Source organism: Dasypus novemcinctus, chromosome 3 (assembly GCF_030445035.2).
Source record: "Dasypus novemcinctus isolate mDasNov1 chromosome 3, mDasNov1.1.hap2, whole genome shotgun sequence".
NCBI lineage: Eukaryota > Metazoa > Chordata > Mammalia > Cingulata > Dasypodidae > Dasypus > Dasypus novemcinctus.
The window spans coordinates 132,154,439-132,177,521 of NC_080675.1; the positions used below are offsets into that span (position 1 = coordinate 132,154,439).

The window sequence follows — 23,083 nt, forward strand, 5'->3', positions numbered from 1 at the left end:
GGGAATCGAAAGCAAATTACCAACCCAATTCCTATGCCTGTCTCCAAATGAATGCCTCTGATAGACATGCCAAATGGGACCTAAAGCATGAATTTTTTGTGCACTTTTGTAGTAGGTAAGATTTTCTTTTTAAATCTCTATTATAAAAAGCCCAACGTGAGAGAATTAGAACCGTAGCCCTTAATTTGCTGTCACACATCAGCCGTGTTTGTGCCTCAGTTTCCACATCTGTGAAACACATGGGTTCTACCCTGGGACCCATTTGGATTGAGGCCCACACCCACTGAGAATTGCCCTTAGATATCCAGGAAAAGCTGGACACAAGTCCTTCCTCCCTGATGTCAGCCTCTCCCTCTACTCCATCCCAGAATTATATTCCGAAAACCACACCTGGTCAGATTGCTCCCTGGCCACAGCCTCCACGGTCCACTGGTCCCTACAGGAGGCAGAGGCAAGGCCCTTCTCCATGTTTCCCCAGAGCTCACCAGTATCTCCCTCCGTTCCCTTCCAGTAGTTCCAGGCTTCAGCGGCACTAGATCTTTCTCCACAAATGCATCACGGCCTTTCATGCTTCTGGGTTTTGCATGTGCTCTTCACTTTGCCCAAGATGCTTTACCCCAACTCATCTACATACTGTTCCCCACCCTAGTTCAAACTCCTACTTATCTCTCAAAACCCAGCAGGCTGAAGCAATGTTTCACAGGCTAAAACAATTCAAAGACAATTTGAGATGAATAACACAGGGTTGTAACTCTTTATGAAGTAAGAATATATTTTACAGTAACTACTACCTTTACAATTATTTCATAAGATAGGTTTATTTTATTTAATGTGGAAAAGGAAGGGTAATGCTAGACCTTTCAACTGAATAAATCGGTCACTATGAGAACCCATTTCCTTGTCCTGTAAGATTTGTGAGGCCCGGTTGATGCGCATCTGGCGCCCACTGATTCAGCCCTCAGTGATCTCGAGGTGAGCCTCCCATGTAAACCTTCCCCAGAAAGTGAGCGCGGCCGGTCTCTGAGGAGCCAGGGCAGCAGCCCGGTCACCGTCGCTCGCATGCGGCGGGATCCTCCCACTCTGCCTGGTGCTGCGGGTCCCATCAGGCCTTAGCCAGGCCCACACTCGTCAGAGGCAGCAGGGCGACTCATTCTCCTGGGAGTATGGTCAGCCTGATGAAGAAAGAAATCTAAATTACACCAACATTCTTTCTTTCATTTGTAATGGTGAGTGGCACGTGGTTAACAGGCCATCAGGGAGCCAACCATCACGTCCTCGCTCCCTTAGGGCTGGAAACAGGGCAGATGTGGGACACCCAAGGGCCTTCCAGAGAAGGTAAAGGAAGAAAGGCGGGGGGGGGGGGGGGGGGGGGACGGGAATGTGAATGAATAAATACCATCCAACCAGGCGGCCGGGCTCTGCCGCTTTCCTCGCACAAACACATCTGTCTCTCCAGGAAGAGGCAGCCCTCAAGCATCTTCATCCTGGAACAACGATGTCCCAAGGCTGATCTGGACTTTCCAATGAAATGCATTAGTGGAGGAGAAATGCCAGCTTGTTTAGGGAAATTAGGGACAACATGCAGGCATTTTTTTTTTTCTTTGATGGGTAGTTCAGAGCTACTTGCAATGAGCACACTGGGCTTTTTGAACACAAACGGATGCTCTCAAAAGTAGATTAAAAATTTATTTGTTTAAATAAATCAAGCCTTCCCCCATACCCTTGTTTCTACCACTGGATGTGTCTCTGAGAACTTCTCTTCTAATGGAACACCATGAATTACGGTAGGTTTACTGTGAAAGGGTTATGATAAGAATCTCTAGAGAAAGACCACACCTGGGTTTCTCTTCTTCCTGCTGGCTCATAAATGTGTAAGGACGTCAAAAAGCTAAAAAGTGATTTCTCCTCCCTTGTTCTTGCCCTCAACTAACCCTTGCCCTTGCTTCCCCATCAGGGCTCGATGCTGCAGGCCCTTTGTTTGAGAAAGTGTCTCCCAGCGACCGTCTTTCACCGGACGATGCCAATTTTGTGGACGCTATTCACACCTTTACCCGGGAGCACATGGGCCTGAGTGTGGGCATCAAAAAGCCCATCGCACACTACGACTTCTACCCCAACGGGGGCTCCTTCCAGCCTGGCTGCCACTTCCTAGAGCTCTACAAACATTTTGCCAGGCACGGTTTAAATGGTGAGAATGACACATGGACTGAGAGCTCTGGTCTGCTCTTCCCACACTTCCATGGACCTCTGGAATCCAGCAGAATGTCCCGGCTTTCTGGGTCTCTGGGAAGAGTTTGGCAAGGGTAGGGGCCCAGGGTGTGTGGTCACCAAGTCCGCTCAGGGAGGGGCTTGGAGGAATAGATAAGGTCGATGTCCCTTGAGCTGATCAACCAGCAGAGTTCCTTGGAAGCTGAGCCCTGAGGATGAGCTGAGGGGCAGCAGCACTGCTTACTCCCACCCAGGGTACCCAAGCCAAGCCTCCCTGGGGTACTAGTCCTTCTGAAAGTCAAGTCCCAAAGCCTGTGGCTATCCCTCCTTCTCTGGAAGTTTCCTCACTCTAGGCGCTTGCTCTATTCTGGGCCACTTGAGGATCCACTTGTTAACAGATCATAACTTCTTGATCCTTGGCCTCACTGGAGTGGGATAAGGCACTACCCTGCCCCCAACTCCTCACCCCCCACCCCCCCAGGAGGTGTAATAGCTTATCCTGCGGGATGTGACTGAGATTCTTTCCATTCAAAGTTCAGCTTCATCTCAGGGCAGAAACTGAATGTGATATTATCTGGGTGGTGAGCCCTCCTCTCTCTCAAACCCTAAAACTGAAGCATTAACAGGCACCTTGCTTACATGCACAGGATCAAAGAACAAAAATACCAGCAGAAACCACACATCCCTTAGGCATTCAAAATATCCTCCTGACTAAAACATGCCAGCCCACTCTAAGCCAACTGCAGACCCACCCCCACCTTCTCACCCCCATCAGCCAAAACAGCTGCGAACACACTCATTTGTGGTGACATCACCACCCTTACCTCTCCCATATCAGAGTGACCTTCAAGCTTGTTTTATCTCATTTTGGCCAGACTCCCATCCTTCCACCCACCCCCGCCTGAGAGCCTTCTGGGAACTTGCCCTTCTCCCTCTTCACATCTCCCTCCATCCCCACCCACCCCACCCCCCAGTTATCAACAGGTTCCCACTGACCACCCAGCCCTCCTCCCAAATCAACACCCTGCACTGCCCTCCAGGGTGGTGTTCACTAACTCCCTGCCTGTTCAACACATCTGGCCAATTGCAGCCATTTGTGCTCAACGGCAAAGTGACGGAATCAGGTCTATTTATTCAGCTTGTCCAACCGGAGGGTGTTTTTTCCTGTTTTCTTCACCCTCCTGTTTGAGAGTGTTTCCATTTCAAACATGTTCTCCCAGCCACACCTGAACAGAATGATAACTTAATAACTGCTTTGCCACCCTCACCACTTCCTGGCTGTAAGAATCTGGGTGAGTTCTGAGTCTTTGAAAATCAATTTTCTCATTTACAACAGCTGCCTAAAATGGAAGGTACCCAGCTAAAACCTGCCTCACAGTGGCGCTCAACGAATGCAACCACTAGGCACAAAGAACTGAGATGACTGATCTTGGCAAGCATTCCTCGGACCCTTGGGCAAATAGCTTTAGAGAAGTTACCTGTGCTCTGTCTTTACATGAGGTACTTTACATATCTTATGGTGGCTCCTCAACATTCCCTGAGAATGATATACTAAAGATTAGATTAAGAGTTGGACATTTTAAAAAGAAATGAAAAGGTCAAAATCCGTGATAAGCTTGCAGTCTCGGGGCAGGGCCTTTCAGACTCTGGTTACTGGGGCAGGCCCTTCTAGATCCCCTGGCCGTGCTGGTTTTACCAGCCGTCACCTAAGGGGTGTAATGGCTGCCTTTGAACATTAAGTAGATTTTATCAGACCATTAGTGCGCCACCAGAATGCCTCATTTAGCTAGCTTTATTAGGAAAGGTATCTCAAGGCATCAACACTCATGCAATTCTAACCACTTGATGAAAACGTTTCTAAAAGGATTTACACTCCCCAGCTTAAATAATACATTGCATATCATCTGATATTTTTTCACTGACTTGGGGTTCCTCTTAAAACACTTGCTGTTCCATGCTGCGCTAGAAGTTGCCTTCAGGAGCCCTGGGGGGCCCAGATGGGTCTGCTCTTTCTTTAGTCCTCCGTCAATTATTACATCTTACTCTTGTCAGGGTGTCAACCTCGACAACCCCATCTCTCCATCCTAATTTGCTGCCACCAATCTATGAACTGAAATCAAGATGATCCTTGGAGTTAAAGATACTAAAAGCCGTTCTTGCCCTGTGTTGCAGCCATCAGCCAGGCCATAAAATGTGCCCACGAGCGCTCGGTGCACCTCTTCGTGGACTCCTTGCTGCACGACAGCTTGCAGAGCACGGCCTACCAGTGCAGCGACATGGACAGCTTCAGCCGGGGCCTGTGCCTGAGCTGCAAGAAGGGCCGCTGCAACACGCTGGGCTACCACGTCCGCCAGGACCCACAAAGCAGGAGCAGGAGGCTCTTCCTCCTGACTCGAGCCCAATCCCCATTCAAACGTGAGTGCTGAGGGGCCTAGGGGCCTTCAGACGCTTCCTGGCGTCTTTTCCTGGGAGTCTTCAGGCACTGTAGACACCCTGCACTCTTAGAATGTTTCTGAAGTTGCACCGATTCCAGACTGTGAGCTTTAAACAACCTCTCCCTTTTCCCAGTAACGGGCAACCTTGCTGCCAAGTGCTAAGGGGAGACACCTTGGTGGCTTCTGGAACAATCCTCAGGGTGACCTCTCTTCATCCATTTTCATGGGCCTCTGGAGTGTTACAACCAAAAAGCTTGAGCGATTACCTCAACTGCCAGGTGTCGTCGTGCAGGGACCCGGAGGGGTGTCCAAACCTAGGCTAGAACCCAGTTCCTTCCTCTCTGCTCACGGTCCCCATGAGAAACCTGGGTTCTAGCCTAGGCTTATGGCTCCTCATTTCCCCTAAGCTTCAATCAGCTGATTGTAGAGAGTGTGCTGTCAAGGCCCCCCAACACAGGGGTCAGCTTCCAATGTTTTCAAGTCAGATCTTTACTTCAGGGCAGGAACTGAGTCCCTGCCACACCCTGGTTGGACAGAAAGTCAGAGAATAGGCTGCAGTCACATCTGGGCTGAAACCAGTGGAGAAATACTCCCTGGAGGGCACAAGCCACCCTGTTGCCATTAACAATTCTGCCTAATCCTGAAACAGCTCAGAGGAGTGATTCAGCTCTCACTGTTTCACGGCACGTACTCTCAGGTGCTGGAGGAAGGAAGACGCTTTGCTGTTTGCTCGTTACCGTTCAGATATCTGTATTTGGACAACACGAACGAGCCCTCAGCACCACCTTGTATCTGCACAGCCTTGTACACAAAACATTAGATACAGCCTTCGACTCTTTTTGGTTCCCACAACCACCAAACAGGCTCAGCAAGCCCAATTATGCTTATAAGTAAGCCGAGAACACAGGTCTAGCTGACTAGGTGCCTATGGCTTCTTTTGATTACCGTACTCGCAAGTTCAAACTCCAAAATGGCTTATTTTTTCAGTCACAGAATTCCTCTCTTTATCTGAACTTTTGCTCTCAAGCCAGATTTCCCCTTCTGCAAGTCAGGCAGGTCCAGGAATGACAAAAATGTATTGCGAGCTGCAGATACCAGCTTCTGGCAGCACGAGGGGTAAGGGCAGGAGCTTTCCTGCGTGAGGGGCCAAGAAGTCCCGGCTGCTGTGTTGTTCTGTCCCTTGCAGTTGGAAGAGAGTAGCATTGGGAAGCGGGTGAGGGAATTTGGAAGTCCCCCTGCTTAAGGAACTCTCCCACCACAGGCTGCCAATTAGAGACTTATTTGGGTTAACCAGCTCCTCTTTTAAATGGTAAAACCTCCTGCAGTGATTAAGCCGCTCAGATAATGACATTTTCACTGGAACTAATTTAATAGTGGAATGTTAGAGTTGCTAGGGATTATTCAACCCCACCATTTTACAGATAGGGAAACTGAGGCCCAGAGAGGCGATATGACTTGAGCAGGGTCACAAAGTGACTCCTCGGTGGAGCCAGCACTTAAGCCCCAGGCAAGCCTCCAAGAAACCTGTAGAGCAATTCTTACCTCAGCAGCCTGCCACCTGGTGTGTGTGTGTGTGTTGGGGGGTGGGAGACTGCTTTCTCCTTAAGACCAGTGGGGAAGAAATGAGGTAATTTCTGTCACTCCAGGGAAAGCCAAGGAATTGCGTCTGATAGGAGGGCCTTGCCCCCCCCTCCCCCCACACCCAGGACAGCACATCTCCTGAGGGCTTGGCGATGGGGCAGGGAGGCAAGTATAAAGCAATGGAAGAGAGGGGAGTCGAGCAGCAGGCACAAGCCAAACTAAGTTCCTCCCATTTGCTAAGGACCCCGGGTGCCCGACCTCCGCAGCCACAGGTGTGGGCTTACAGAGCTTCCTTCCTGATTAGGGAGGGCCAAAGGATCGCATTAGGGCAGCACTGTGGCAGCCACCCGCTACCCAAACCAAGGTCATCGGTTCGTGTATTCTGCAAACATGCATTGGGCCAGGTAGATGGAGTCCTGCCCCTCCTATGCAGGGGCTCAGTGCTGTCCAGGCAGGCTGAGGCAGAGAGTCCCTCGAGACAACACTTGGGTCTCTTTATTAACAAGTAGCTCTCTTGCTCCAGGGACATCCGCTGGGGAAGGAACCTACAGGGCCAGCGACATGGAGGCTGAAGCACGAGTGCCTGAACCTGGTCAGGAACCAAAATTCCCAGTCCCTCCCAGAGATTCCAGAGCTGCAGCCTGTGCTGCACCCTCCAAATTATCCCCCGTTCTGCTTCAGTCCTACCAAAGAGCAAAGTCCTGACTGCCCAGCCTAATTCCACTCACTAGTGGAGAGTAGCATCCCTGTGATCCTATCAAGCCACCCTGGTTTGGGCTGAAAATTGTATCTATGTGAGACTCCGCCTGCCTGCAAGCTGCTGCTCTTGACATGCTCTGATCTTTACACTGCTACATGGTTCCAGGATGGGAGCCCCAAACCATAGGTGGCAATTTAATTTCAAATTTAAATAACTTACAATTAAGTTAAAAATGAAGTCCTCAGTCACACTAACCATTCTTCAAATGCTCATATATGTGGCTACTGTATGCTAGGTTGGGGAGCACAGAAATAGAAATTTCCATCATCACAGAAGGTTCTTTTAAATGGTGTTGGTTTGAAGCCTTTAATCCAGGCCACCGAAACGACACCATTCTCCTCCCAGGCATGGCCATGATCATCCCTGCCTCAGGCCTCCAGAGCCAGTTTCATTGGCCACAGCCATCGTTTTGATGGAATACCTACAGGTTCCTAAAAGAAGAGACTTGCCCAACCCTAGTATCCAGAGAAACCACAATCCACATTTTTCAAGGACATCTAATTGTACTATATATTTTAATACAGGGTCTGGTTGGGCAAGATAAACATCATCTCCCAATTGTAGTTTCGCCAAGGATGACTACCCTGGCCTGCACACCTCTGGCTACCAAAATATCTCAACAAAACCATCAAAGGATCTATTTTCTACAACCATATGCTGGAATTCAGAGAAACACAGAATACAGCACTAGCAAAGAGAATGGGAAACAGTCCCTGAGTGAAAGGAGGCAATATATCGCTTCCATTCTCACCCACTCAATAAGAACTTTTACCAGTGTGGGAACCCAGTTTGAAGGGAAGGGGATGGGGGGTGGGGAACTAATCTGCATTAAGTAAGTACTGCTTAACAAGTACTGCTTAACAAGTACTGCTTAACAAGAGAAGTCTTATGGGTTGGTAACCGGTAGAGGGGAGGGAAGTACCACTTAGCAGGGGATTACTCAATCTAAGCACCACACTGAATGATTTGTATAAATTATCTCATTTAATCAGAGAGAGAGAGAGTGTACTTAATTTTCCAAAATATAAATTGAGACTCAGAGAGGTTAAATAACCTTCCCAAGATAACACAGTTTGTGAGTAGAGCCCAGATTCCAAGGCCCTTGCTCCTTCACCCACAGGACTAGTTGTTCCTGTTGTGTTTGCTCTCCTCCCCCAGGGACTGCCTCTAGCAGTAATTCCTCACCTTTTTCATACTCCTTTGTCCTGTCTCCTTGTTCTCCCCTTTCCTGTACTTTCTCCCAGCACTCTGAGCTGGGGGGAACCTGCTTTATTTTTATTTTTATTAAATTGTCTTTTTTTTTGTAAAGATACATAGATCATAAAAAATGTTACAATAAAAAATACAAGAGGTTCCCACAAACCCCACACTCCAATGCACCCACTCCTCCCACATCAACAACCTCTTTGTGGCATCATTGTGGCACATTTATTGCATTTGGTGAATACATCTTAGAGCACTGCTGCACCACATGGATAACAGTTTACATTGTTGTTTACACTCCCCCCTAGTCCATTCAGTGGGTTATGGCAGGATATATAATGTCCAGCATCTGTCCCTGCAATATCATTTAGGACATCTCCAAGTCCCGAAAATGCCCCCACATCTCATCTCTTCTTCCCTCTCCCTGCCCTCAGCAACTACCATGGCCACTTTCTGCAGATCAATGCTACAGTTTCTTCCATTACTAGTCACAATAGTTCTATAGTAGAATACAAGTAAGTTCACTCTAATTCATATTTTATTCCTCCATCCTGTGGACCCTGGAATGGTGATGTCCACTCCACCTCTATATTGAGACAGGGCTTAGATCCCACATGGTTGATGGATGCAATTCTCCTGCTTGGAGCTATAAGCACTCTCCATTCTCTGGTGTGGTGGTTGACCATCTTCACCTCCCTGTTAGCCGACCTGTGCAAGTCCAACAAACTGGAGAATAGGAGCTGCACCTCTGCTGAGGCTCAGGGCCTAGCTGGCACATGGCCAGTCCAGAGATTGAAGTCTTCTGGGTATATAGCAACCCCAGCGCCAACCACAGGTTCAATAAAAGTTACAGAAGAGGTATGTGTAGAAAGTACACATTTGAATCCAACTCCATCTCACTCTGGAACACAAATTCCAAAGTAGGGCCACTGACAAAGCACTGAATTCCAGGGCCAACTGCCATGACCATAGAACCTGTGTGTCTCAGTAGCCCTCAGGAGAACTAGTACCTGGGATTGTAACTACTTTGACTGTCTCTAGGATCCTGCTGAGGCATGTGTAAGCACAACCCCTCTGATGACCTCCTGACTCTTTTTTGAAGACTCTTAGCCATCTAAACTCATTTGTCTTTACCATTTCCCCCTTTTATTCAAGGGTTTTTTCTAGTTGTATCACCAGTTAGTGATTGGTAGTAATCCCTCAGCACCAGGGAGGCTCGTCCCCAGGAGTCATGTCCCCAGTGGAGGGCGGGGGGTAATGCATGTTCATGCTGAGTTTGGCTTAGAGAGTGGCCACATTTGAGCAACATGGAGGCTCTCAGGAGGTAACTCTTAGGCGCCCGGCAGTTCTAGGCCTAGTTCAAATTTCAGGCATACAGGCTCATAAGCATAGTCATTGTTATCAAGGGCTCATCATTGGAGCATTCTTCTCCACTGGTCTTTGCCCTTGCACTTGGGGGATCATTGCTGTTCCATTGAGGATTGTGACAGAGCTCCCCTAGCTGGGAACTCAGCACTCCCTCGGTTGTCATTTGTAACTGTAACTACTATGAAAATACCCAACATATATCCGAACATTTTTATGTACCCTATATACATGCCCTGGAGAACTCTCTCCCAACCATATGTCCCCCATCAATAACACCCCACACCAGCATTCCTCCCCTGCATAATTGAACCCCTCTGTGGTCCAAAACTTCTTCAAAAGTGAGCTGATGCCTACATGGGTAAAATCTATGATAAAGTGGATCCTGCTTTTATTGCTCACTCCAGCTGATGAGATCACTCTTCTTTTAGCTGATGAGTGACTAACCAAACTGTTATTTCTGAAGTCTATCAGTCTTTGGCTTTTCTCAGCTACTTATCTGGAAGGTTTTCATTGAGTTCTAGGGAGATTTACAGAAGAAGCAGGAGGTGTAGTAGAAAGAGCACAGGTATGGGGTTAGGATAAGGAATATCTATTGACTCTGCTATGAACCACATAAGTGGCCCTGACTTAGTGATAAAAGCCTGGGTGGGCTTCAGTTTCTGCAACCACAAGTAAGGGTTACAGATGAACAGGGTAGCAAAGGGATGCACCATTAAAACTGGGACCGGGGAAACAGACTTGGTCCAGTGGTTAGGGCGTCCGTCTACCACATGGGAGGTCCGCGGTTCAAACCCCGGGCCTCCTTGACCCGTGTGGAGCTGGCCCATGCGCAGTGCTGATGCGTGCAAAGAGTGCCCTGCCACGCAGGGGTGTCCCCCGCGTAGGGGAGCCCCATGCTCAAGGATTGCGCCCATAAGGAGAGCCACCCAGCGCGAAAGAAAGTGCAGCCTGCCCAGGAATGGCGCCACCCACACTTCCCGTGCCGCTGACGATAACAGAAGCGGACAAAGAAACAAGACACAGCAAATAGACACAGAGAACAGACAACTGGGCGACGGGGGGCGGGGAATTAAATAAATAAATAAATAAATCTTTAAAAAAAAAAAAAACTGAGACCGATGATAGGTCTCAAAACCTTGCATGGGCAGTCCAACATTTTGGAAGGGAGTCGGCAACCTTCTAGAAGCCAGGCATATGCCATCTCATCACAGCTTCTCAACAACTCTGCAAGTGAGATTTTAAGCCCTGTTTTAAAGATGTGGAAATTGAGAGTCAGAGAGGTTAAGATGTGCTCAAGACCACATACTAGCAGGTGGCCGGGGCGGGGGAGGCTCAAACCAGCACTCTGATCTTTCAGATTAGGCCTCTTACTACAGTCCCACCTGAAGCCCATGGCCCCAGTCACAAACAGTTGGCAGCAGAACATGAACTACACAACACTCCTCACCCTGCACACCCATATATACCATTTCTGGCCTTTCACACACACCACAAGACTCCTTACCCCACACACATCCACACACTCCCCCATATATACATGCCCATGCTTACAAAAGCACTTGGCCCTTTTCTTCTTTACTTGAGCCTGCCCTGTGATAATTCTGTCAAGCAGCCTACCTTCCTAAACACAGCCGGGGGTTTCTCCCAGGTCTGGGCAGCCCCTGCCAGCACTGGCCACCTGGTGCAGTGATCCCGAGGACAACATCCTTCTTGGGCTCCTCAATCCTGTGATCTTCACCTTCCCTCTCGGGTTTGAGGCATGTCAGACCTAGGGCATGTTTCATGCTTCAGTAGAACACGAGAGATGGTATTCCTACCATCTGCGCAAGAGAAAAATCAATAACCCAGGAAAAAAGACCTCTTTGATGTTTGCAAAGAGAGTCATAATATCTCCCAGAGCTGATATCTGATCGTTCAGAATCATTTTTTCCATGAGACCAAAAAAAAAAGACATGAAATATTCTCTTTTCATAAATTCCACAACCTGATGCTCACAGTGGCTGCCTTGTGAAAAGAAATTAAAATTTCTAGTCCACACAGGACTAGAATTTAGAATTTTTAGGGTGTCTGAACCTCAGGAGGACCCCCTGGCAAGGAAACTTTCCCGAGTCTGCACAGCTCTGCTTTAGACAGTTTGCCTGTTCTCATTCAGGGTTAATGAACTATTTCATGCTTTTCATCTGTAAGACCTGAAATAATTTCTCCTGCCAGAATTGGAAGATGTGTGTGCCAGCCTCTTAGCAGTCATAGAATCAAAAGCAGTTTCCCCAAATCATTTCTTTAAATCCTTATTAAACAAGTTATAAGGTTAAGTGAGCAAAATTACTCACATCTTTTCCCTTAATCTTTGTAATAGCATCATTGTCTTGGGGCAGGGGATAACATGCAGAATGTTTCTTGTTTTTGTTATGACAAATGCTTCCAAAAAATCCAGACTTGCAGAACAGTTATAAAAGTATAAAAAGGCCATTTCATATTCTAAAAATTAATTTCATTTCAAGATTTCTTTTTAAAAATTCTACTTTCCTAGAGCAGGTTATACAGGATCCCCTGTGCTACCACTTCAGCAAACATGCAGTTTTTCCAGAATATTCCTCCCACAAATAGCAAGGGCTCCCTCATTCCCTCACTTCTGGGCTTCTGCTGTTAGGCAGGCTCCTTCCACAGTCCATGTTTTTGTGAGCTCTCATAAAGCCAGGTCCCTCAGGCTCCTCACAGCTCACATATCTTTGGTCCTGCCCCAGGAAGATGCAGGTGATTCTCAGTCTTAGGAGATGAGCCCTAAAGGAGCTTGCGCAATCATCTAAACCAACCGCAAGGTTTTACACAAGCACGTTCCCCCAAAGTCATAGAATCATAGCATTCAGACCTGGACATCCATCCCTGCCTACTCACGATTTAAGAAAAAGGGAGCACAAAACCCATCTCCAGTCAGGGACGTGCAACATTTATCCCCCCAGGGGTCGGAGGGAGGAATCTGCGCGCTGATACCAGAGGATGGGTGTCAACAGGTCAGATCCCTCAGCCAATTTGGGGCTTCATTCAAGGCAAGTTTTCTATCTCAGCTTTTCTTCAGGGGCTGAATGTTTGTTATTTGCTGTCGAAGTGCAGAAGCAGCACCCCAGGAGACAATGGCAACCGTCCTTTGGAATCAGGCAGATCCTTGGGTTCAAATTCTGCTCCACTTCTAACTGGCTGGTGACCGTGGACACGTCTCCAAACCTCTGCTTCTTTCTCTGTAATTCATCAGAAAACTTAGCACTCTGCCTGGGTCTCAGCAGCAAACGACAGCTTCGGCTGGGTCAGCTGAAAAGCACGGTGGGACTCTTTACAGAGAAGTGGGCAGCGTTGAGGGCCACCCGGAGGTGCTAGCACCTCAAGCAGGACAATATTCTGGAATAAGCCAGGAAAGAGTGTAAAGAAGCCAAGAGCACCTGTTATCATGGGGGAGATGTGAACGCAGCCATGGACAGGCGCCAAAGCAGGGAGGAGACAAGGAAAAATAGCCAGACTTCTCTCTCCTTCTGCGTCGATCTCCTGCAAGTGCCTCCCAGGGGTCAAATCACCCACAAGCCAGCAGGCAGGGGCCAGGAGATGCAGCCTGGGCTCAGAGCTGGGCAAAGAAGGATAGAAAATGGCTCAGGAGAGCACCGGAAGGGCAGTGGGGGTAGCAAATGGAGACTAGCCGGTATGCTCTCATATCCCATCTTGTAAAACAATAACATGTAGCCTGCCTCTTAGTAGGATTTCAACAAACGTAAACCATTTTTTTGTTATTCATAATTAGGGTCTTTAATGCCTGTCACATAAAGAGCCGTTTAGGCACTTCTTAGACGCCTAGTGTGTGCTGTTGATCTGACCCCCACACTGCCTTTGGCGAGGTAAGACAAGGATTCTGGTGCCCAACAGTCAAGGCAGAAGGAGACAAGAGCTGCATGAGCGACTCTGCTTCCCAGCTGCCAGCTCCAACCAGGCCAGGACTGCAGCTTCTATTTCTCATTTTCTTTTTAAACATTTTTAAAAGCATTCTCTTTTTCTAATAAGATTCTAATTAGAATACAAGCTTTTTGGAGAAAACGTGAAACTTGCAGAAAAGCATAGAGAATAAAAATTAGCTCCCTCCCCTCTCTAGAGATAAGCACCATTAATATTTTTGTGAATTTCCCCACTTCTGTGCATACTGTTTTTAAGGGTTGGTCCCATAACAGATATATAATTTTGTATCTTGTTTAGTTCATTTTTTCCACTTTCATAGGCATTGAAATCCTTCCAAAAAATATCATTTTAGGGATTCATAAGAGTAGATCACATGGTTGGACTATGAAGTTGGGATCAGCAGATTAACTTCTAATTGCAGCTTCTCCGGGCGTTAGCTGCATGACACTGGACAAGCGGCTTAACTTTCCTAGCCTCAGCTTCCTTTGTCAAATGATGCAGGAGGGAGGATGACCTAGGCCCCTTCTAAAGTTGTAGAGATAATTATATAAAATGGTTAGCTCAGTGTCTGGAACATAGTAAAGAGCTAAATGGTAGTTATAATTGCCATTATTAGTCCATAATTATTCCTCTATTACTAAATATTTAGGGTATTTTTGGTGTACTTTTTAAAAAATAATTCTGCGTGATGTTTTTGACTTAAATGTTTCCACATCTTAACCTCTTCCTTAGTGTTTATAAAGGTCACAGGTAGAAACATTTAATAGCTCATGTTCTAGAGCCAGTTTCCACAGGCTAACGTCCCAGCTATGCTACTTATTACTCTGTGATCCCAGAAAAATCACTTAAACGCTCTGTGCTTCAGTTTCCTCTTCTATAAAATAAGATGATAATAATAGTATCTGCCTCCTAAGGTTGTTGTGAAAATGGAATGAGATAATGGACGTAAAGCACCTGATAATCACACAACAAATACTAGCCAATGTTATTTTTCAGGCATACCACCAATCACACGCTTACTTTTTTATTCCCAACAGCTCTTGTGCTGGGCTTCAATTAATACCTACTGAACTGAATTGGAAACTGGTTGCTGTAAGTGTTCCTTGGGTGGTCTGGAAGATGCCTGCCTCCTTGTTAGGAGATTCACGTGAGGCCAGTCCTCCCATCTGCCCTGTCTGGGTCCCACCCCACCCCATCCTGATGCTTATAGCCCTATGTGTTTGGAAGGACTCACTTCACTCGTCCCAGAGTTCCTTCAGCAGACTCTGAATAGCATGAGACCTTTCCAGAGGCTTCTGGAATGATAGGCCTGAGTCCCTTCTCCACGGCTGCCACCCAAGGGTTTGGAGCCCTTGTGGGACTTGGACCCAAAGCCCTTCTCTTCTTTCTTATCCATAGCCTCACAGACTTGAGGTCATCAAACTACTTTATTCCAGACTTGATTATTTAAGCACCTAACATGTACAGGTCACTGTACTAGGTATACATGCTACATGAGCTGGCTCTTACCTACAGCAGAGAGCTCTAAGCCTACCAATCAATCTTTAGTATTCGGTTCTTGTTATGAATATAAACACAATTGTTTGGTGCTTCAAAGACAAGGCCCTGAGTAAACCCAAGAGATGTCCCTTGGCAAAGGAGCAAATCCACCACAAGATAGGGAAATTGGTTTATGCTGGAGGATAGGGTTGTGTAAACAATCCAGAAACCCAGCAATGCTGGCACCATTAGCAACACACCATTAGCAACAGCTGTTGCTAGGTTTGTTGTGTAGCCACTAACCTCCACAGAAATGGAACAATTTTGGAGTTAGCAGATTGATTCATGAAGATAATGAATTTCCAAATGCTAGGTCATTGGGATGAGTGATCCAGAGGCTTGTTACCATTATCTATCATTTCCAGTAGGAATCCTCCTACAACCAGGCTTGAAACTCACATCTTAAATTCTCAGAAGTGATTTCCATCTCACCAAGTATTATTACACTTCCTAAATCATCACCCCCCAGCAAGCTGTCAGTTCATTCATCCTCCAAAAGTTTATTAAGCTCCTGTATACAAGGCACCACATCAGAATTAGTGGGTTAATCATTGCCTAGAACAGGGAGGCAAATACACAGGAAGCATATCATAAACCCCCTATCCTTTGCCCGAGGTAGATCCCAGTCTTCCCAAGAGCCTGGACATAATTTCAGAATCCGTCTCAACACAGGGCTTTCTATACAATCACTATCAATCAAACGGAATTGACATACATTACTAAGCCCATTTGCAATCTTGGAGCTAGAACTCTACAATTACTTAAAGAATATGTGGACAGCCAGAGAAAGAATCTAAGCAGCAATCAACCATTTTCGGAGGAGGTAAGGTAATTTTAAAAACAGCCACACAGCTGGTTGGTGGAACAATACAGGCTAAGCCCCAGGCCACCTAGGAGCCTTAACAATAGGCTCAGGGAGATTAGAAGCACAGACTCTGCTATGCAACTTGGGTAGGTCACTTCACCTATCTGAGCCCCAGTTTTCTTATTTATAAATGGGATGGCGATAATAATACTTACAGGTTGGTTATGACAAATACTACGAGATAATGCAATGTAAAGTGTTTAAGCAACACCTGTCTTATTGTAAACAATTTGCTTTTATTAATTATAGAATTCATTTCAATAAAAAAATAAAATAAATTGCTGTCTCCCAAGCAATCCAGTAGAAGGATATTCTGGACATTTGATTGGACAGTAATCTTTTAGGCACAAGTTCTAAACTAGAATTAGGAAATGTGCTTGATGAATCTCACAGAGCTAATTCCCAGGAACTACCCCAGCATACAGAGTTAAGGTCATTAGAGCATATGCTTCTTAGCGGCAACACTGCCCACCCTGAAGCTCACCCCATCAGAGAGAAGCGGAAGTGTAAAATGGCAGTGTGCTCTCTTGCCCTTGTCAGGTGCCTGAAAGGCATATGTCCTTTGATTTATGAAAGGGGACTGTCATCAACAGGATTTGGTGAGAATGCCAAATATACGAGATGCCTATTCACCTTCTTTTGTTAAATAATATTTCTTATTTAATAAAATATTATAAATATTAATAACATTTGTAGTTCTTATATTCTCACTGTTAGAGGCTTGCAATAATTAACAAGCCATAGCTCAGTTTCCCCTGATATGCACTGGGGAAAGGCTAACCCCATCCCCCATAAGTCTACGTGTCTAAAGGCACTTGACACTTCCCCACAGGTTAAACAAAGAAACCACTTAGAGACAGGAATAAAGAGAAATGGAAACCTTCCCTACCTGCATATCAGAGGGAGATAAAGTCCCTACAGAGCAAAGAAACATCTTCTCCTGCAGCATTCCAAGAAACCATAACTCCCTAACCCACTATCTTCTAGTCACTGTCAGGGAAAATTTTCACCTCTAAAGCTTCCTATTGGTCCCTGCCCCTCACTCGGACCCTGAGCCCCCTCCCACCAACTATCATTTCCCCGCCTAGGAAAGTTCTGTATAAATCCAAATCCCCCCTTCCAGGAGTGGGCTGAAGTCTCTCTTCAGACCCCCACCATGCTGGTGGGGGGGCTGAAGTCTGTTCTTCAGACCCTCTCTGTTGGGAGAGCCACCCAATAAATTCTTTTTCTGCCTGTGGTCAGTCAGTCTCCGTGTCCCAGTGAATGCAGTTTTTCTCCAACACTCACAATATAAGAACTCTATAGACATTTCGAAAATACAAAGAGGCAAAGGAAGAAAACAAAAAGCATTCATAATGCCAGCAGCCAGGGAAAACAATGTTTTTACATCTACTCATCTAGACTTTTCCCTCCTCATTTTTAATTTGCAATTCCCTAATGATTATAGGATATAGAATATCTTTTCAAATGTGTATTTGCCACCTGTATATCTTCTTTGATGAGGTGTCTGATTATCTCTTTTGCCCATTTTTAAATAAGGTTAAATAAGACTGTTTTCTCATTATTGAGTTTTAAGCGTCTTTGTATGTTTGGGATACAAGTTCTTTGTCCGATGTGTTTTTACATATATTTTCTCCTAGTCTGTGGCTTGTCTTTTCATTCTCTTTTAACAATGTCCTTCGCAGAGCAGAAGTTTTTATGGCTTTTATTTAATGATATCCAACATCAATTTTTTCTTTCACAGATCATGCTTTAGGGGTTATATCTAAAACAGTTATCAGCAACCTCAAGGTCACTTAGATTTTTCTGCTACATTATCTTCTAAAGTTTTATAGTTTTTCTTTTTACACTCAGGCCTATGATCCATTTTGAGTTGTTTTTTTTTTCTCTTTTTTTTAAAAAAATGTAAGGTTGGTATCTGGATTCTTTTTTTTTTTTTTTTTTTTGCATATGAAGGTCCAAATGTACAATTCCACTGGGTTGTAAAGTATAATTCTTTTGCTGGGTTTGCTTTGCTAGTATTTTGTTGAGGATTTTTGCAGCTATGTTCCTGAGAGACATTGATCTGTAAATTTCCTTTCTTGAAATGTCTTTGTTTGGGTCCTCTTGCATTTTTACATTTTAAAAATCATAAGATTTTTAATACAAAGTCCTGCTTACATTTTCTCTTTCTCTCTCCAGTTTATCATTATCAATTCAAGATCCAGTTCATCAACCAAATTGAAAAACCAGTAGATTCTTCTTTTACCATGTCATTACTTGGAACAAAAGAGGATATGCAGAAAATTCCCATCACTCTGTGAGTATGAGATGTATTCTCCATCTATGATGGAAGCTTATTTTTCTCACAGGGTCTGGATGTACACCATATTTTTTAGGGTCAGGCCAGACAACTTATTGTTTTTGTTTGTTTGTTTGTTTGTTTTGAGGCACCAGGGCCAGGGATTGAACCTGGGACCTCATATGCAGGAAGCTGGCGCTCAACCACTGAGCCATACTGGCTCCCCTGAGTTGGTTTTTTCCATTGGTTTTGTTTTTGTTTCATTTTTAGGAGGCACCAGGGACCATGTGGGAAGCAGGCGCTCAACTGCTTGAGCCACGTCCACTCCCACAACTTATTCTTTTCAACCTATTATAACTACCCCAAACATCCTGTCCGTTGGGCCATCCACCCTGGTTGCCCCTCGGCTTCCCTGCGTTCTACTGATTGCTTCTTGGTAATGCTACCTGTGGATCTGATGAGCCTAATGCAGCGTGGGCAGGGTAGAGAGGGAAGCCATAGGTGGCCAGTGGGCAGTGCAGAAAAAAGAGCCCAGCAGAAAGAACTGGCCAGGGGCAGCTCAGGGGTCCACAAGAGGAGCCTCCAGTGAGTTTTGAAAAACCTTAATCCACAAACAAAACAGGTTGCATTCAACTGAGCACACAGCCAGTCTTCTCTGTCAGTTCTTCCCATGTATCCTTCACCCCTGCACCTCTACTGCAACTCCAGCGTGGCCTCACAACCCCTCGCTCAGAGACTCCTCAGTTTCACCGGCCAGGAAGAGCCCTGTAGCTGCTTTTCCCAGTCTCTCCATCCTCAGCGTGGATTCTCCCCAACAAGTGACACTGGCCTCAGCTTCCAGAGAACTGCCCCCAGCTTTGGATCTCTGATCACGACCCTGATTCATTCACCAAGTATTTGTTGGCGCCCCTCATTAGAAACAGAAATAAAAGGACCCTGTCCTGAGGATGCTCACAGACTGGAGGGATGGGTGGATTCCTAAACAATCCTTCACAGCATACTGCAGGAAGAGCTACAGGGGGCTGAGCAAGGGAGCCCTCCCTCCACGTGTCTCACCGTATTGCCTCTGTCCAAAATCCCTCCCCAGGGGATTGTTCTACAAACTGGAAATGGAAATCTAGCCGCTCTCTCAATGGTGGGGCATTTTAGTGTCCTAAAGATGAGCGAGTAAAGTCGATAATTATGCCTAAGAGCCTGCATTTAAATCTTGCCCCAAATTGGTGCATCTTTTTTTGCATATGGTTTCTATATATTACTAATATACTTTGTTGTTTTAACAGAAATTTATATGGAAACGAGGACTGTTGGGAAGAAAAGAGTGTGGTGTGGGCCCACTGTGTTTATCATACCTACAGAGAGCTGAACTTTAGAGGCCATTATCAAAGCCCCACTGTCTCCTCGCAGTCAGCTTTCCCAATTTGTTACTCTAGAAGCTAGGAAGAAACGTCCTGAACTAAACAAAGTTAACTGGGTCCATTACAGCAGGGCGTCTCAGAAACTTCTTAATACGCCAACACAGAAGATAGTATGATTCTTTTCCCCAACTTTACTGGTCTGGAAAACCCTTTTTTTTCCCTGGCTCACATACTGCTATCTCTATTGATGAACTGTCAAACACCAGTTTGGTAAATGCAGCAAAAATGATCATCCCAAGTCACTCAGGTACACCTAACACACCCTGAATGTGTCTAAGCATCACTTCGCTCTTACACATAAACTGACTATGTCTGGTTTCCTTTGTCTCTTCAAGGGGTGCAGAAATTACTAGTAATAAAACCTACTCCTTTCTTATCACGTTGGATTTGGATATCGGCGAGCTGACCATGATCAAGTTCAAGTGGGAAAACAGTGCAGTGTGGGCCAATGTCTGGAACACGGTCCAAACCATCATCCCATGGGGCCCAGAGCATCACTCCTCAGGGCTCGTTCTGAAGAACATCAAGGTCAAATCAGGAGAAACCCAGCAAAGGTGATTGGTGATTCAACCTCCTCCTAACATATATTAAGCACACCATGTGCCATGCACTTGCACAATTCCATACTAACATTTATCTTATGTAGTGGGTGATATTGTGCCCTCACGGTGGTATGTAGGCTCTCAAGGAGACAACTGGCAACCTCAAGTTCACACGGCTCCTGGAAGGGGCAGGATAGAACCCAGGTTTCCTGATTCCCAGTCTAGCCACTTCCCACTGCCAGGAGTTAATAGCTATCTGCCTAGTGGTCTGAGAACCACCACAAGAGCTCAAAGCTTCTCAACCTTTAGTGTCACCAGATGATGTCAGTGCTGCTGAATCAAGGACCACATTTAGAGTGGCAAGGAACTAGATGCCACATTTCTTTTCATTATTTACCCAGATAAATGCTTTTAACAGGTCTCAAAATCTTTTACCTCTGTCTGTGGTGGTGCCTTTCAAACCTTAGAGTACATGAGAGTCATGGGAAGCTTATTAAATATGCAGGATTCCCAGACCAACCCGCAAAGCTTCTGATTCATTGCTGTTTGTGAGAGGACCCAGGGATGCACATTTTTTAATACGGGCCCCAAGAAATTCTGATATGGACCATGGACTACACACTGCTCTGTGTGATTTAACATCCCTCTGGCCCCAAAGCTCCAGGGACAAGAAGGGGTTGGGGTAGGGAGGAAAGAGAAATAAGAGAAAGGGATGCTCCAGCAGCTTCTACAGGCTTCTCAACTGAGCTAAGGGATGCCCAAGACATTTTGCCATGGCAACCATGCTTCTTTATAGCTCTGCAGTTCTCCAGAAAAGGAAAATTCTGTCGTTTCCCAGGCCCTTTCCTATTTCCTCCCCTTTGTATTTAGGATTCTTGCTTCTCCTCTCCTACCTTCCTTTCTTGGGAGCCCATTTCTCTCTTTGTCTTGTCCACAGTAGAGATGGAAAAGAGCAGGCCTCTAACCTCCAAACTACACTCTTCTCTTTCCCCTCAGATTTCTCTGCCAGGAGCTGCCTGTCCCTGAGTCCCTTATAGAACTGCACTCAGAGACTTTTATCTCCCTGTGCTGCAGAATCCTGGCAATTACTAAGAACATACTCTGCAGTCTGCTAACAGATTTTGCCACATGATCAATTTGAGGAAATTACACTGCTTCTCCTCTTATACACTGAGCCATTCTTGCATGACTCTTTGGCCCTTCAGAAGAGCATCACCTGTCCCTGTATTCTCTGAGCTGGAGAGTAAAATTCCAGTTTTGGTGACTGCTCTCCAAAACAATTCCACATGACTCGTTCTGAAGGGATGTATAAAGCACAACATAACACTGGTGCATGGCTACATGGTACTGAAAAGGACAGCGGACAGGGGAGGAACTGGCATTTATAGTGAGCATTGGACTAGGCATTCTATAGCCATTAAGCTCATTTAACCTTCCCAGTAACCCTCTGAAATGGGTCACATTAGCTGTGCAGATTAGGAAACAGAGCCTCACAGAAGACATTGCTAATAATTGTCAGAGCCCAGATCTGACTCAGGCTTGTCAGACTCATTCCCATCCACTATTGGTACACTATGTTCAACAGAGTTCCTCCCTCCACTTATCTTGTCCCCATTAATCCGATTTTCTTTCGTCCAATCTCATATAGCTTCAGTGCTGGACATTAACATATATGCCCATCAAACCCCTCCTCTGGTCAATACATGCTATAAAAGAGGGGTAGGATTATTGGGTCCATAGTTTCTTAAGCAATAACTATTGAGTTCCTCTTATGTGTCTACACAGTACACAGGTACCATTGGGGGATACCAAACAACTTTGAGTTGTGGCTCCTAGCATAAAGAAAGTTCAGAATCTGATTAGGAAAACCGGGTGCATCAATTTTACTAATTGTGTGCTCCATTCCAGTGCTGCTTGAACTTTAATGTGTACTCAAATAACTGGAAATCATGTTACGATGAGGTTCTGCTTCAATAGCTCTGCACTGTGGGGCCTCAGAATCTGCATTTCTAACGAGCTCCCAAGTAAGGCTGATGTTGCAGGCCCATGAATCACACTTTCAGTAGCAAGGTCTGACTCTAAGAAGTCTAAATTTCATTGACTTTCATTCAATAACATTTAATGATCACCTCCCATATGCCAGGCACTATTCCAGGCTCTAGATACACAGACATGAACAAAACAAAGTCCTTGATCTCATGGAATTTACATGATAAAAATTTTAAAAATAAGTAACTTAGACCCAGAATTTTACTTCTAGGCATCTAATCTGAGGAAATACTAAAAATCTGCATAAAGGTTGTAGATATATAGATATATTTACACAAAAATGTTTATTGCAATATTATTTGCATAGACATACGTCTGAGCCATTGTGGATTTGGTTCCAGACCACTGCAATAAAGCAAATATCACAATAAAGCAAGTCACACAAATATTTTGGTTTCCCAGTGCATATGAAAGTTATGTTTATACTACACAGTGGTCTATCAAGTGTGCAATAGCATTATGTCTAAAAAAACAATGTACATACCTTAATTTAAGAATACTTTATTGCTAAAAACTGCTAATCATCATCTGTGTCTTCAACGAGTTATAATCTTTTTGCTAGTGGAAGGTCTTGCCTTGATATTGATGGCTACTAACTGACCAGGGTGGCAGTTGCTGTAGGTTGGGATGCCTGTGGCAATTTCTTAAAATAAAACAAGAATGAATTTTGCCAAATCGAGTGACTCTTCCTTTGCTGAAAGATATCCTTGTAGTATGTGATGCTATTTGATAGCATTTTACCCTTAGGAGATCTTCTTTCAAAATTGAAGTCAATCCTCTCAAAGCCTGCTGCTGCTTTATCAAATAAATTGATGTAATATTCTAAATCCGTTGTTGTCATTCCAACAATGTTCACAGCATCTTCACCAGGAATAGATTCCATCTCAAGAAACCACTTTCT

The 23,083-nt window shown here is 45.4% G+C and overlaps 1 protein-coding gene across 1 annotated transcript in view; it reads left to right on the forward strand.

Moving 5' to 3' along the window:
* LIPC (lipase C, hepatic type) overlaps positions 1 to 23,083 on the forward strand; it is a 138,853-nt gene that overhangs the window by 111,350 nt on the left and 4,420 nt on the right. The window contains exons 6-9 of the mRNA XM_058294267.2: positions 1,955 to 2,188; positions 4,381 to 4,623; positions 18,077 to 18,194; positions 19,927 to 20,145. Coding sequence (XP_058150250.1) covers positions 1,955 to 2,188; positions 4,381 to 4,623; positions 18,077 to 18,194; positions 19,927 to 20,145 — 814 coding nt within the window. The remainder of the gene's footprint in view (positions 1 to 1,954; positions 2,189 to 4,380; positions 4,624 to 18,076; positions 18,195 to 19,926; positions 20,146 to 23,083) is intronic.